Below are 15010 nucleotides of genomic sequence, written 5' to 3' on the forward strand. Positions count from 1 at the left end.
CATGCCACTGCACTCCAGCCTGGGTGACAGAGTGAGACTGACTCAAAAAAAAAAAAATTGGATGAAACTTTACATTACACATTTTCTTGTTTTTTACACTTATCAATATGTCTTATTGCGGGTTTTTTTTTGTTAGTGTCTTTTTCTTTATTTTATTTTAAAGATGTAGGGTACAATTCAGGATTACGTATACAAGTGGACATCATACAGGTAAAGTTTGGGCCTCCCTTTGGTCCCCACTTTGCCTAGTTGAGATCAGTGCCCTGATTGATGTTATGTCCCCACCCCCACCCTGGTAGTATCCTGCTACTGCCAATCCCTTACATTACACATTTTCGATGAAGCATAAAATAGTTTCTTCACATTAAGCTTTCAAATATGTATTTCAGGTACCTGTCAAATTTAGAAAATATTGGATTAAATTGTAATAATTTTTGTTGTAAATATTTGTTTTTAGCTGGGCTCGGTGGCTCAGCCTGTAATCCTGCGCCTTTGGGTGGCTGAGGTGAGTGGATTGCCTGAGCCCGTGGGTTCGAGACCCACCTGGGCAGCGAGACCTCATCTCTACAATAAGTCAAAAAATCAGCCAGGCATGGTAGCACGTGCCTGTAATTCCGGCTACTCAGAAGGCTGAGGGGGAAGGATCGCTGGAGCCCAGCAGGCGAGGCTGCGGTGACCGGGAGCGGCCAGTGCACTCCAGTCTGGGCGACCGAGTGAGACTCCAACTCAAAAAAAAAAATATTTGATTTTTAAATGTGACAGTAAGTAGAAAATACTTTTATCAGTTGACTGTTTTGTATATGTGAAAATAATCACTTTTCTTTCAACAAGAGGTAATTTAATATTGTGATTTGACTTAAATGACTTAGGAATTTGAAATATGTGTATTTCTTGGAACACTAGGTGGCCTCACAGTCATAATTATTTTTACAAGGACTATATATGAGATTTTTAAAAATTTGAGGTATTTTTTAGCGGTATAAAATTTGTAACAAACAAATGAAATAAAGCAACAGATGAACAAAAAATAGAAATAAAAATTTTGTGTCATATTGCATTGTTAAGATCTTGTATCAATAATCTACTCCTGGGAGTGGGAGGGATATGTTTATGTCCTTATTTTGAAAAAACCCTGTGTTTTGAAGGTAAATGTACTTGCTTTTTCTCTGATTAATTACTAAGGTATACCTTTTGAGAAAGAGAATTACTCTGAAGTTGTGCTACATCTTAGCTTTGGTGTTGACCAATGGCAGCTTTATTTTTGTCATGTAGATTTTGTGCTGTCCCCTTTGCTTACCATATAGCTTCTGTTGAAATGTTCGTGTTAGGTTACACTGTATTTCATTTTTAAAAAATTGTTTTTTTGCTGGGCTCGGTGGCTCAGCCTGTAATCCCGCGCCTTTGGGAGGCTGAGGTGAGGGGATTGTCCAAGCCTGCGGGTTCGAGACCCGCCTGGGCAACTTGGCGAGACCTCATCTCTACAATAAATCAAAAAATGAGTCGGGCGTGGTAGTGTGCGCCTCTAGTTCCAGCTACTTGGAAGGCTGAGCGGAAGGATCGCGGGATCCCTGCAGGTCGAGGCTGCGGTGGCTGGGAGCGGCCACTGCACTCCAGTCTGGGCGACAGTGAGACTCCAACTCAAAAAAAAGAAAAAAATGTAGGTTTGAATCGTGGCAAGGAATTTGCAAACCTACATTTCTTGTTTTCATTGAGTAAAAATAAGGCAGCCGTCAAGTCATTCATTCATTTGCAGTTTTTCTTGATTACTTCCTAGTATGTGCCCAGCAAGGTGATAGGTTACAAGATCCACTGGCCTGTAGAAGGAGCTGGTGAGACCTGGAAGAGAGACTAATGTCTCCTTGTGTGAACATTCCGAGGCTGCCTTTGTCCTTGTAGAATTGATTTTTTTTCTATAAATGTGGCATAATTTTCCAGATTAATACCACTGCTTTCCCATCTGAAATTTAGTACTATTTAAATGTAATACTAGTTATCTTTGAATTGCTTTATTTTATTTTGTTGTTATTATTTTTTGGTTAGACTCTCACTTTGTTGCCCAGGCTGGAGTGCAGTGGCATGCTTACAGCCACTGCAACCTTGACCTGCTGGGCTCAGGTGATTCTTCTGCCTCAGCCTTCCAAGTAGCTGGAACCATAGGCGTGTGCCACCATGCTTGGCTAATATATATATATATATTTAATTTATTGTAGAGATGAGGTCTCACCAAGTTGCCCAGGGTGGTCTCAAACCCATGAGCTCAGGCAGTTCTCTTACCTCAGCCTCCCAAAGTGCTGGGATTACAAGCATAAGCCACTGTGCCTGGCTTTTTTTTTTAATTTAAAATTTTAATTTTTTGAGTCAGGGTCTCACTCTGTTGCCCGGTACATAATAACAGCTCACTGCAGCCTCAACCTCCTGGGTTCAGGTAATCCTTCTGCCTCAGCCTTCCAAGTATCTGGGACTACAGGTACCTGCCACCATCCCTGGCTAATTTTTGAATTTTTTGTGGAGACAAGGTCTCACTGTGTTGTCCAGGCTGATCTAGAACTTCTGGACTATAGCAGTCCTACCTCGGCCTCCCAAATTGCTGGGATTACAGGTGTGAGCCATCATGCCCAGCTCACTGAGTTTTTTACTTATTTTTTTTTTTAACTGAAATTTATTTATTTTTATTTTTGTAGAAATTAAATCTTGCTATGTTGCCCAGGCTGGTCTTGAACTCCTGGCCTCAAGTGATCCTCCCACCTCAGCCTCCAAATTACTGGGACTATCATTGTGAGCCACCATGCCCAGCCATTCCATCGCCCTGACTGGAGTGCAGTGGCATGCTCCCGGCCACCACAGCCTCGACCTTCTGGGTTCCAGCGATCCTTCCGCCTCAGCCTTCGAAGTAGCCGGAACTACAAGCACACGCTACCATGCCCAGCTAATTTTTGATTTATTGTAGAGATGAGGTCTCACCAAGTTGCCCGAGCAGGTCTCGAATCTACTTTTTAATTCTAAAATTTCCATTTGGTCTTTTATATTTTCTATTTCTTTGCTGAGACTTTTAAATTTTTATTTCTTTAAGATTTTTTGTAACTGCTTATTGAAGCATTTTTATGATGGCTGCTTTAAAGCCTCTGTCAGATAATTCTAACATCTTAGTATTGGCATCTATTGACATCTCTTTTCAAGTGAGATTTTCCTGGTTCTTTGTATGAGTGATAATTTTCTGTTGAAACTAAGACATTTTGTATATTATGACATTTGGATCTTATTTAAATTTTCTGTTTTAGCTGACCTTTATTGACACCACTTCAGCAGGGGAAACAGGGATGCTGTTTCATTACTTCCAAGTGAGAGTAAAAGTCCATGTTCCCCACATGGCCTCTGTTGACACCCTGGAAGAAAGGAGCTGCTCATTATTGCTGAACAGAGATGGGAATTCTGTCTCCCCAGTGAGAGGGGATGGCTCATTGCTGTCCTGTCACCCGTAACTTGACTTTCTCTGATGCTACCGTGGTAGGGTGGGAGGTGGAGGATGGGGCGCTTGTTACTGAAGGGCAAGGGTGGAAGTCTAGGCTCTTCAGTTGGCCTTTACTGGTGGATGCGTGGAGGCTGCAGTTTTTTCTGTGGTGTTTGGCAGAAGCAGAGTGGTTTTTGTCTAAAAGTGTTGTGTTTTGTTATGCTGTACCTTTCCTAGTTCTTCCATTGGAGAGAGCAGGCTTGTTGTTGTTGTGGCATTGTTTTGGTGTGTGCCCACTGGCATTTCTCATTAGCTTCTCCAACATGGTGTCAGGGATACATGAGGCAAAAAGAAAACTCAGTGAACTCACAGCTGTGCCATTTCGCATGTCCCAAGGTCCCTAGCCAGTCTGCCGCCTTCTTTCTACCTTTTTATGTTTATTTTATGTCTAATGTCCAGCGTTTTCAGTTTGTATTTAGTGAGAGAACTAGAAAAAAGTACTTCTCCATCTTTCTAGAAGTAGTTCTTTTTTTTCAGCAGCAGATGAATCTTTTATCTGAGTATGGGCTGTCTCATAATAACTCACACCTGAATTCATAAATGTCAAATTCCCATAAAGATAAGCCTCTCCCTTTATGAATTAAATTAAAAAAAATCTTTTGGAATGCAAAGTACATTTTTATAGAGAAAAAACATTAAGAGTGTTACCACCATTCTTAGACTCTTACAGCGGGGTGTAAAATCTCTCAGCCTCTCTGGCAGCTGCCATCCTGTACACTCATACACACTCACAGCTTACACAAACACAAGTAACAGTTGATATCATAGTGTCACCTTCATTTGACCTCACACAAACTAAAGATTCTAAAAGATGGATGTGGATTTCACTAGTTTGCAGTACTAGTAACTTGTTAGAGCTGAAAAACAATGAATTGTATTTATCTTGAATGCTCTTGTTTGAGGAAAAGCAAGTCTGATCACCAAAGGGTAAAATGGATTAAGTAGAGAGCCTGAGGGGACTTTTGAGTCTTTTTAGAGAGTGGTAGAACTGGTTCTTCAGATTACCATCTCTTGTAAATGTCAAGTTTTTTCCTTTTTATTGGTTTAACACAATACCTGGCATTTATTAGATGCTCCATAAAGACAACAATAGAGAGGGCGTTCTGGAGTTGACAGTTGGATTAAATGCATACTGCTTTCCTTTATTGGAGCATATAATTTGCTCAGCCCCCAAAATGTACCTTTTTTATTTTCCTTAGGGATGTTTCTATTCTCTCTTTGATTCATTGTTTGTTTGTTTTTTTTTTTTTTTGCCTCAGTGTCTTCTGTCTTCATATTTTGGCTTAAGTCTCTTGTTGGAGTTATTGTTTAGACCCTAAGCTCTGGTTTCAAATTGCTCTTGTAGTCTCTCTGTCAGGGCGTTGTGCCTTGTAACTCTTTTAAAAGTTTTAAAATTAAATATTTTAACCATTCATGAGAGTATAGAAGATAGTGCAGTTAACCTCCATACTCCTGTCTCTGATTCTCTTTGGGGTGCTAGAAATCTCAGCATTGGCCAAGCGGCTGATGTAGAGCCCACAGTGGCTTCTGGCAGTTGGCCTGACCCTGCTATTGGTGCTGGGAACTTAGTAGCTTTTGTGTGTGGATGTATTTTTTCCTGAAGCTTTTCACATTTTTATTCCCCAGTGAAAGGTGTGGGGAATAGGGTCAAATGGACTTTGTAGGGTCTGTTGGCTGGTAACCTAATTTTCCTTTTTGCCTTCTCTGTTTTTGCACCACTGCAGTTTCTACATGTATACAGTGGAAATAATTATTAATTCATCCATTCCAGACATGGTCTTTACTCTTTGAACTTATTGGGTAGTGGAAATGCTAAATCAATAAACTAGAGAACAAAGAGGTAGGTTTTGCAGGAATTTAAAGGAGAAAGTACTTACAGCTGGGCAGATCTGGGAAGGTTTCATTTAAGGGGTGGATTTGAGACTGTCTTTGATTTAGATTTGGATATGGTAGATTGGAGTAATGGCAGTGCAGATACAGGCAAATACAAACAGGCACAGAAGAGTAGTAGTGTGCATCCTGGGGTTTGAGAAGAAGAACTGAGATGCCGAATAAGGTTGCATCCCAAGAATTCTTTAGAAGAAAGGTCCACTGATATACATGTTAGCATCCTATCAAGTAGAGGAGCTGACAAACAGGATCTGTGGCATAAGATATATAGAACCGTGGAAAGACCCATATGAGCTGTAACGACCACCTTATTAGTTCCTAGTTGCAGGGCTGCTGAGCACAATGTGCAGGTTATGCTCTGAACAAGCACCCTGTGGAGTTTATAGATAGGGCTAAAACCTAGCCGTGCTCTGCTGGCAGAACTAGTGCAGACCTGCTTCCACCCTGAGAGGCACCTTTTTCTAATTTGCCAAAGGCACCATGAGGGCTCAGATCTGCTTCTTTTTGTTTCTTAATGATGCTCACATATCATGGCCAAATATTTAGTGTCTCACTGTAATATAATTTGCTAAATCATTTCCTTTAGCCATTTGTAGGAACTCAGTCATCAATATGAAGACTGGCTCTATACCAGACATTTGCAGAAATTCAGGAGGACATGCTTTCTAAGTTCCATTTTTGCCTTCTGCTGTCCTTGTCACCAGCATTAGGTTGGATGCTTAGAATCCCTCCACCTTTCTCCATCTCCCTGCAAGTAAGGATATGGCCACTAGACTGCTTAGTGCCCAACTCCATGGGTGAACTGAAATGTACAAGTCACTGTCCCCTTAGAGTTGTCTTACTCTGGGTCCTGCTACCTGCTGTTACTGTTGTTGTAGAATATACAGGGAGGATAGTGAAGGGAGGAAAATTGGGAATGATGTACCTGTAGAGGGCAGGGAAATAATAATAAAAGCAACATTTGCAATTATAGTGGAGGTGAGGGTGAAACAACCTACAGTGGACATTTTTGAGGGTGGGGGTTTTTATCTCTGACACAATCATATGACCCTTAGTAACAAGGTGACCTTGCTTTCCTCAGGTGTCCTCATGACTTCTCTTGTGGACCATGTCCATGATCCTTTTTGCCTGTGTGGTACGGGTGAGGGATGGACTGCCCCTCTCGGCCTCTACCGACTTTTACCACACCCAAGATTTTCTGGAATGCAGGAGACGGCTCAAGACTTTAGGCTTGCGACTGGCCCAGTATCCAGGTCGAGGTTCTGCGGCAGGCCATGACTTCAATATATAGTAAGCAAATATATTCACCTTTTTAGAACATTAGTAAAGTTTGTGTTACTTTGAACTACATTTAGAGGTAACATTATGTTAGTCATATTGTTCATTAATAGTAAATCTGGCATCAGGCAGTGGTCTGAGGTTGTGTATGCCTTCAACAACAGAATCGTGGAAGAAGTTGCTTCTTAGAGCCTTAAGCATTACTGCTTCAACTACTAACTTCTGTCAGTGGAGTGCCCTGACCTGTCTTCATTCCGTTTTCATGTCTTTAGTTTTATAGTTTTTTCTGCTTTTAGATGTAGGGGAGGGAAAAAAGGGGAGGAGGGAGGAGATACTAGATTAAAATGTTGAGGAAGAAAATGGTGAAAGTGAGAATGCCAAGAAAATAAGAAAAAAAAAAGACTTCATCTTTAGCTGTTGTCTTCAGTGTTTTGCTTATGTTTTTTCACTTTTTAAATTTTTTATTTTTCACTTTAAATTTTTATTATGTGACATGAGCAGGGGAGTGAAAAATGAATGAGAGCAGGTCTCTTTTTCAAGGAACTTAAAGTCTAATGAGGGTACAAGAGAGATATTTAAAAATATAATTCAGTGGGGGAAAATGTTCCAGTGGAAGAAGGAATCAAGTGGTTACAATTAATCACTGAGCCCAGCTATTTTTATTTTTTTTGTTGTTCAGCTAAAAATTTTATTAGGGAAGAAGAAGAGAAAGATAGATACTGGGAGATAATCAGCAGTCTCTTCCTCCACCATCTTTCTTTTTCAAACAGAAGCAGTTCAATCTGGCAAAAGTACCAATCCTTGGATTTGGAGACAAAACTTCTAACAGGCTTCTTTGACTTTGTCAGACATCCTACATCCACATGTAGGTGGAGCCAGAGGTTATAACAGATCATCATCAGAGGGAGGACAATCCAAGCTTGGTGATGATATGTGTCAGAATGTCTACCCAGGCAAATTCCTTAATTTTCATCTGAGTCACATGTTGGAGGAGTAAGTTGTTCTACTGGCCAAAGGGAGGCAACAGTATAAAAAAAGCCATGTTTATGTTACTGCTGACCGAATACAATGAAGCTTTCTTAGCTTAATAATATAGAAAAACTTCAAAGGAAGGGGTCTTCCTCTAAAATCCATCAAATACATCAGTTAGGCTTGAAACCATCTTGTTAAACTACTTGTTGAAACTTTTCATTGTATATTTGTTTGATGCTGCCTTTGTATTCAAGTTTTTTTTTTTTTGACTCAGAGTCACCCAGGCTGGAGTGCAGTGGCATACACAGCTACCCCAGCTTCAACCTGCTGGGCTCAGGTGATCCTTCTACCTCAGGCGTCTAAGTAGCTGGAACTACAGGCATGTGCCACCACACCTGGCTTGTTTTTCTTTATTGTAGAAATGAGGTCTTGCCAAGTTTCCTAGGCTGGTCTCGAATCCCTGGTGATCCTCTCGCCTTTGCTTCCCAAAGTGCTGGGATCAGAGATGTGAGCCACTGTGCCCAGCTTTGCATTCAGGTCTTGTTTTCCAGGAGAAATGCACACATAGTCCAATTGTAATTTCATCATTATGCATTTTGGATGTTGCAGTTAGCCTAAGCCTTGAATGTTAAAAGTTTAAACTCTAACCTTTTTTTTTAATTGAGAAAGTTTTTATATAGAGAGTTCTAGTTATAAAAACTATAGTAGAACAATATAACCTAAAGACCCTCCTCCCAGAGATGCCCAGAAATGAGGATAAATATTTATCAAAAATTATTTTAAATGTATAGTTAAGTTTGAAAGTAAGAAATCCCAAGGTGCCAGAAATGAAGGGGAACAGAAATTTGAGGTGGTAAGGGGTACTCAATCACGATAGACTGGGCACTTGGTTTGTGCTTATGCAGGGTGGGATATCAGAATGATACTCTTGCATAATTGCATAAAGGCAAGATTCTTGTCAGGCTGCAACCCTAATGAAATGATGATAGGTGAGAAATAGTCTACCCACTTGTACAGGGGTGAATCATCTCTACTTGACTTTGGATGGTAAAAACAAAACAAAACAAAACTTTCACCTAAGAAATTGAACTGCTGTTCTTATGCCTTAGGAAAGGTTGAAATTTGAATTTATACTCCCCAGATCAAGGAATTCCTAAACCAAGGTCAAAATATCAGTGATGGTCCCAGACTGATGGCATGGCTGGAACGCGGCCAGAGCAAATGCAGAACCTCATTGGAATAAATGTGCCACAACTTGGGCCTCAGGATTCTTTTTTTTTTTTTTTTTTGAGTTGGAGTCTCACTCTGTCGCCCAGGCTGGAGTGCAGTGGCCGCTCCCGGCCACTGCAGCCTCGACCTGCTGGGCTCCGGCGATCCTTCCTCCTCAGCCTTCCAAGTAGCCGGAACTACAGGCATGCGCTACCACTCCTGGCTGATTTTTTGATTTATTGTAGAGATGAGGTCTTGCTGCCCAGGCGGGTCTCGAACCCGCGGGCTCAGGCAATCCACTCACCTCAGCCTCCCAAAGGTGTGGGATTATAGGCTGAGCCACCGAGCCCAGCTTGGGCCTCAGGATTCTTATAGAAGAAAGTTCCACAGGGATGAGCCTTTAGCAGAAAATGACAAAACACAAGAGGAGATACTCCACAATAAGGGGGAGTCAGAAGACACCATAGATACATGAACTAGAGCCCCCCTGAACTTGATATGATAGTTTGACAGTCCAAAAGGAAGTAGAAAAAGAAGTCCTGCATTTATTTTATAAGACCAGAATAACTTTAGCACCACAACCAGATGAAGACAGTATAAGAAAGGAAGATTATAGACCAGTCTTATTTTGCATAGACATTAAAGTCCTAAATAAGACATCAGCAAACTAAATCCAACAGTTGTATGTATATGAATATGTAGGAACTTGTATCCAACAAGAGTGTATTTCAGGATGCTAGAATGATTTAACATTAGTAAACCTATTGATGTAGATTAATATATTTATCAATAGATGCAGAGATGTTTGAGGTTAATTTTCCTAAGAATATGCATCAATTTTTAAAAAATTTTAGATTCGGGGGCACATAAGAATATGCATCTCTGTTTTCAATAGTGACTAATACTGCTAGACATTTTAAAGGAAGTCTACGAAAAGACATAGTCCCAGGAATAGGTCTAACTAAAGAGATAGTATATATGCAGCAAACAGCTAGAGGACTGTTTAAGGCTGAGCAAGTGCAGGGTTGAGGTAAGGTTGTGTCTGGGTGTGGGATGGGGAGTACATGGGTCTGTTTCCTGGTAATACAGTGGTTGTTGCCGTTTTGTTTCAGTTTTTCTTCTTTGGGTGATGTGGCCTGCATGGCGATCTGTTCCTGCCGGTGTCCAGCAGCCATGGCCTTCTGCTTCCTGGAGAACCTGTGGTGGGAATTCACAGCTTCCTATGATACCACCTGCATTGGCCTAGCCTCCAGGCCATATGCTTTTCTTGAGTTTGGTTTGTAACACTCTTTTGTATCGATTGTTCTCTCAAATGGTACTGTATATGTAGAACTTACAGTGTAGGCTTGCCTTTGACCATCAAGGAAAACCACTGGGGGTGCAACATGTCACTGAAGAGCAGCCTTGGACCATGAGATTTCACAACAATTGAAGTGGCCTGGAAAACTTCAAGGTTTAACGTTGTTTTTATTCTCTCTCCAGAGCTTGGAGCAGGATGGAGGAAGGTTTAAGCGTATATAGGTTATAATCCACAGCCCTCTGAAGCTGGGGTCAGCAAACTATGGCTTATAGGCCAGCCACCTGTTTTTGTGAATAAACTGGAACATGGCCATGCTCTTTCTATTACATATTATCTGTGGCTGTCTATGCCCTATGATGGCAAAGTTGAGTTATGACAGAGACCATGTAGTCCACCAGCCTAAAATATTTATTATCTGGCACTGTAACACAATTTTGCCAACCCCTGTTCTTAAAGGGTGTTCTTCCATCAGGAGTTAAGTACAGAAAGTGAGAAGCAGTGTTTAGAAATTCTTATAGTAATCTGACATTCCTGTGATTATTATTATTATTTTTTTGAGGCTGGGTCTCCCTCTGTTGTCCATGCTGGAGTGCAGTGGGATGATTATGATTCACTACAGCCTTGTCCTCCTGGGCTCAGGTACTCCTGCCTCAGCCTCCCAAGTAGCTGGGACTACAGGCACACATCACCATGTCCAGCTAATTTTTAAATTTTTTGTAGAGATGAAGTCTTACTATGTTGCCTAGGCTGGCCTCAAACTCCTGGGCTCAAGCATTCCTCCCACCTTGGCCTTCCAAAGTGCTGGGATTACAGGTGTGAGCCACCGCACCCGGCGTCTGTGATATTACCAAATTAGGTTTGACAGGATTTGGTTTAAATGGTCAGGTCCAGGACCAGTACCTGGAAGTGTTGCCATGTAGGCTTTCTGGCTATTACTGCCATAGACCTCACATTCCCTCATGTGGTCCACTGACTTGCCTTTTAGGAGTGGGACTAGCACCCTCTTTTGGTGTCACCTGAAGGTGCTGGGGAACTCCCTGGTACACAGGCCCCAGCTTGGTAGACCTGTGAGAAACTGAGAGTTCCCCCTCAGATCTCCCTGTGAGACCTTAGTCAAACTTGTGCTCTTAGTCCCATTTATTCCTATGAAGAGGGTGTGCTAGCCCAAAACAGCCCGCAGCTGCAGCATCCCTGACTGTGAATTGATTTGGAATGGCTGGACCTGTGTTCTTCTCTCTCCTCTTCTCTGTGTGTGCCTTCCTTCTAAGGAAGTGTGTGCTTGATCTTACAGTCGGTCCCCCAGCATCATGCTTGCTCATTATTGAGTGAGAGTAGAATGAGTCAAAGCACACTGATAATAGAATGATACATGCATGATCTTGCTTTGCCAATATGTATGAAATTTCACTTCATAAACTTGTCAAGGTAATGGAATAATACTAACATAAATTTAAGATTTAAAACCAATACCTTTCAAGTATATAATCCTAGTTCGTACAGCATGTTTATATTCATTTGTATTTTTTTTCAAACAAGACATTTTTTTTAGATAATCAGGTCAGGAATAACTGTGCCTGTTTCACAAGCTTAGAAATAGTCTGTGAATGTGTACTCAAGCCCCTTTCCTCCAACTGGAATGTCACTGAGATTTTGTGATACATTTATTACCTTCTCTGCTTCTTAGAAATGTGAACTTCATTTTACATATATTATAACATCCATTCTGATGAAAATGCTCAATTTGGGTTGCTCTCTTTTTGCAGACAGCATCATTCAGAAAATAAAGTGGCATTTTAACTATATAAGTTCCTCTCAGATGGAGAGCAGCTTGGAAAAAATTCAGGAGGAGCTCAAGTTGCAACCTGCAGTGCTTCTCACTCTGGAGGACACAGATGTGGCAAATGGGACGATGAACGGTCACACACCAATGCACTTGGAGCCTGGTGAGGGGCTTGCTGTTCTCTAATGTTGACGAAGACGAAGTGATGTTATGTATTTCAAATGGATATTGATTTTTTTTTAACTAGAACTTTTTTTGAGGGGGTTTATGTTGGGAGAAAATAGACTGAACCTACTTCCAGGTGGCTGTTATAAAAAACCTTACTATTATGACAGTGGGTTGGTTTGAGGGGAGACTGTTTTTATGATGAAATTCAGGAGCTGAAGAGTGACTTGGAAGGTTGTTTTCTTAACCAGGGTGAAGTCTACAAGTTTAAATGTTGTAAAGGAGATTCATTCTCTTTTGCTGGAAGTCACTTATTGAAATGTACAGATTTGTATTAGTTTTTCTATATATTTGGACAGTGGATTTTTTTTTTTTTTGAGAAAGCAGGATTTATTGAGAGGACAGAAAAGCTCCCCCAGTGGGAGGGGACCCGAAGGGGTTGCCCTGTACAGTGAATTTTTATCTCATTATATCACTTATGAAACATTGCAAATCTCCACTGAGAAACACCTACTCTCCTTGTTGGAGAGAGGAATGTGGGGATGAGAGTGTTTAGGCAGGGGTCAGAGCCTGGGTTTTTGAAGTACTCTCTCTGTGAAACTGGGGGTCTCCTTCTGTCCCTATGGATTTCAGAGCCTTCATCTGAAGAATGAGGTTTTAATGAATGGGATCACAGTGCCCTGGCATTCCATGACTTTGTCTGGCATTAACACCATTAGCCACTCAGTGTTTAATGTATAATGAAGCATGATTGTTTTGCATTTCTTGTTTACAATTAAACTAATATTTAATCAAAGTGAATATCTGTATCCTAAGATTTCTGTAATGGTATAAGAGCTGAATCCTTCTGTGAGAGAGCTGTCTACACTTTAACAGTCTAATTTCTTTGTTTTTAATTGTTTTATACTCATTGCTTGAATTTTTAAAGTGATATATTAAAAGTGTTCATGGTTTTGGCTTAACGTTGTGTTTTGGTTTAACTGTTTCAACCAATAAATCCCTGGATTGACTCTCATGCTAAGCAGTAGGTTGCTCTAATTCATATTGAGAGTAAATGTAACTTTTCTGGAAGGAAGACTGGGTAATTGAACACCAAGCTTCTCCCTTGCCATGTACAAATGCAGGCATAACTTTGTAATATGTGTTTTGTTTTTTAAACACTTAGACAAGAGGAGCAAATCCAGAAAGTGTCAACTTGCCCATCTTTCTAGGACATTTTACTGTGGTTTGACTCACCCTGTTGTCCTGAGGCTAGAATCTTTACAGGTAGCATGTTCTGTTCTAACAGGAACTTTGAATTACTCAGTGGAAGCTCTAACACACTAACAGCAGGGACAAGTTTGGTTGTGACTTAGGTATTTGTGTGTGTGTATGTGTGTGCATGTGTATGTGAAATGTAAGGGCAGGAAGGGATTTAAAAAGAGTATAGCAAGAGAATGGGTGGGACATCATTTACTCAATTTCGATGGTTATCTTTAAAGAGAATGAGCATTCATTCTAATTGTAGTTCTAGAAGCAGCTTGTAGCCTAAATAATTGATGTTTTTCTCTTCTTTCTTCCCAATTATTTTAGACGTTTAAAAATTCACATTTAGCTGGGCTTGGTGGCTCAGCCTGTAATCCCGCGCCTTTGGGAGGCTGAGGTGAATGGATTGCCTGAGACCACGGGTTCGAGACCCGCCTGGGCAGCAAGACCTCATCTCTACAATAAATAAACAATCAGCTGGGCGTGGTAGCGCATGCCTGTAATTCCGGCTACTTGGAAGGCTGAGGCGGGAGGATCGCCGGAGCCCAGCAGGTCGAGGCTGCGGTGGCCCAGAGCGGCCACTGCACTCCGGTCTGGGCAACAGAGTGAGACTCCAACTCAAAAAAAAAAAAAAATTCACATTTGCTGAGAGTTAGTATAGGAGCACACAACAGTGCATATTGTCTTTGTTAGAAAAAGAGTGCAGCATTTTGTAAGCTGAAGGTTTTTGAGGCTTTTAATAGAAATGTTTTCAGAATTTGACAACCAATTTACAAATAAAACCATGGTTCTCTCTGGTAGCATAACAAATTGTTTTAAATCAGGATTTTTCAACTTAAGCCCTATTGACATTTCTGCATTGGCTAATTCTTTATTGTGGAGGACTGTCCTGTGCATCGCAGGATGTTTAGAAGCATTCCTGGCCTCTACCCACTAGGTGCCAGTAGCACCCTGTCTCTAATTCTGATAATCAAAAATATCTGCACACATTGCCAAATATCTACTGAGGAGCAAAAGGCCCCTAATTGAGAACCACTGCTTTAGATAGAAAAAAAATTAAGCACTTGAAAATCTTGTGCTTGCCCAGAGAAGGGATTCTTTCTAGAAGAAACTTACCTCAGATTCCCAGATCCATTCTGTTCTTCCTTTTTTGCCTTTTCCCCTGCTAACTTCTCTGCTCTTAATATTAATATGTTTGTAATTCTGTGTTTAACATAGTGAACTTATTGTTAGTGGAGGTCTAGTTAATGTCTCTGTTTATTTTTCTTTCATATAGAAATTATTTTCACTAGTTACTTATTTTTTTTAATTGTGAAGCTCCAAATTTCCGAATGGAACCAGTATCAGCCCTGGGTATCCTCTCCCTCATTCTCAACATCATGTGTGCTGCCCTGAATCTCATTCGTGGAGTTCACCTTGCAGAACATTCTCTACAGGTAATCTTTTTCTTTTGCAGTTTAGATTGAAGTATATGTTGTAGAAGAAACTGATGGGGATACATTTTACTTATAAGGTTATTATGCACTGAAAGTTTAGATTACAAAACATTTTTTGAGTGTTTAAAAATTTTTTTAGAGACAATGTCTTGCTCTATTGCCTTTGAACTCTTGCACTCAAGTGATCCTTTTACCTTAGCCTCCTGAGTAGCGAGGACCATAGTCAC

General features: G+C 40.8%; 1 protein-coding gene across 3 annotated transcripts in view; it reads left to right on the plus strand.

The window, feature by feature from the left end:
• SEC22C (SEC22 homolog C, vesicle trafficking protein) overlaps window positions 1–15010 on the plus strand; it is a 51177-nt gene that overhangs the window by 24253 nt on the left and 11914 nt on the right. For 2 of the 3 annotated variants that reach the window (XM_021717826.1, XM_021717825.1), the window contains exons 2-5: window positions 6480–6688; window positions 9970–10133; window positions 11921–12100; window positions 14665–14783. In XM_021717826.1, the coding sequence (XP_021573501.1) occupies window positions 6507–6688; window positions 9970–10133; window positions 11921–12100; window positions 14665–14783 (645 nt within the window). In that variant the 5' untranslated portion in view covers window positions 6480–6506. Of the gene's footprint in view, window positions 1–6475; window positions 6689–9969; window positions 10134–11920; window positions 12101–14664; window positions 14784–15010 lie in introns of those variants that run through there. The other variant, XM_008068547.2, reaches the window with a different exon arrangement.

The sequence above is a fragment of the Carlito syrichta genome, unplaced genomic scaffold (assembly GCF_000164805.1).
Source record: "Carlito syrichta isolate Samal-C Ts95f unplaced genomic scaffold, Tarsius_syrichta-2.0.1 Scaffold311198, whole genome shotgun sequence".
In the NCBI taxonomy this organism is placed as follows: Eukaryota; Metazoa; Chordata; class Mammalia; order Primates; family Tarsiidae; genus Carlito; species Carlito syrichta.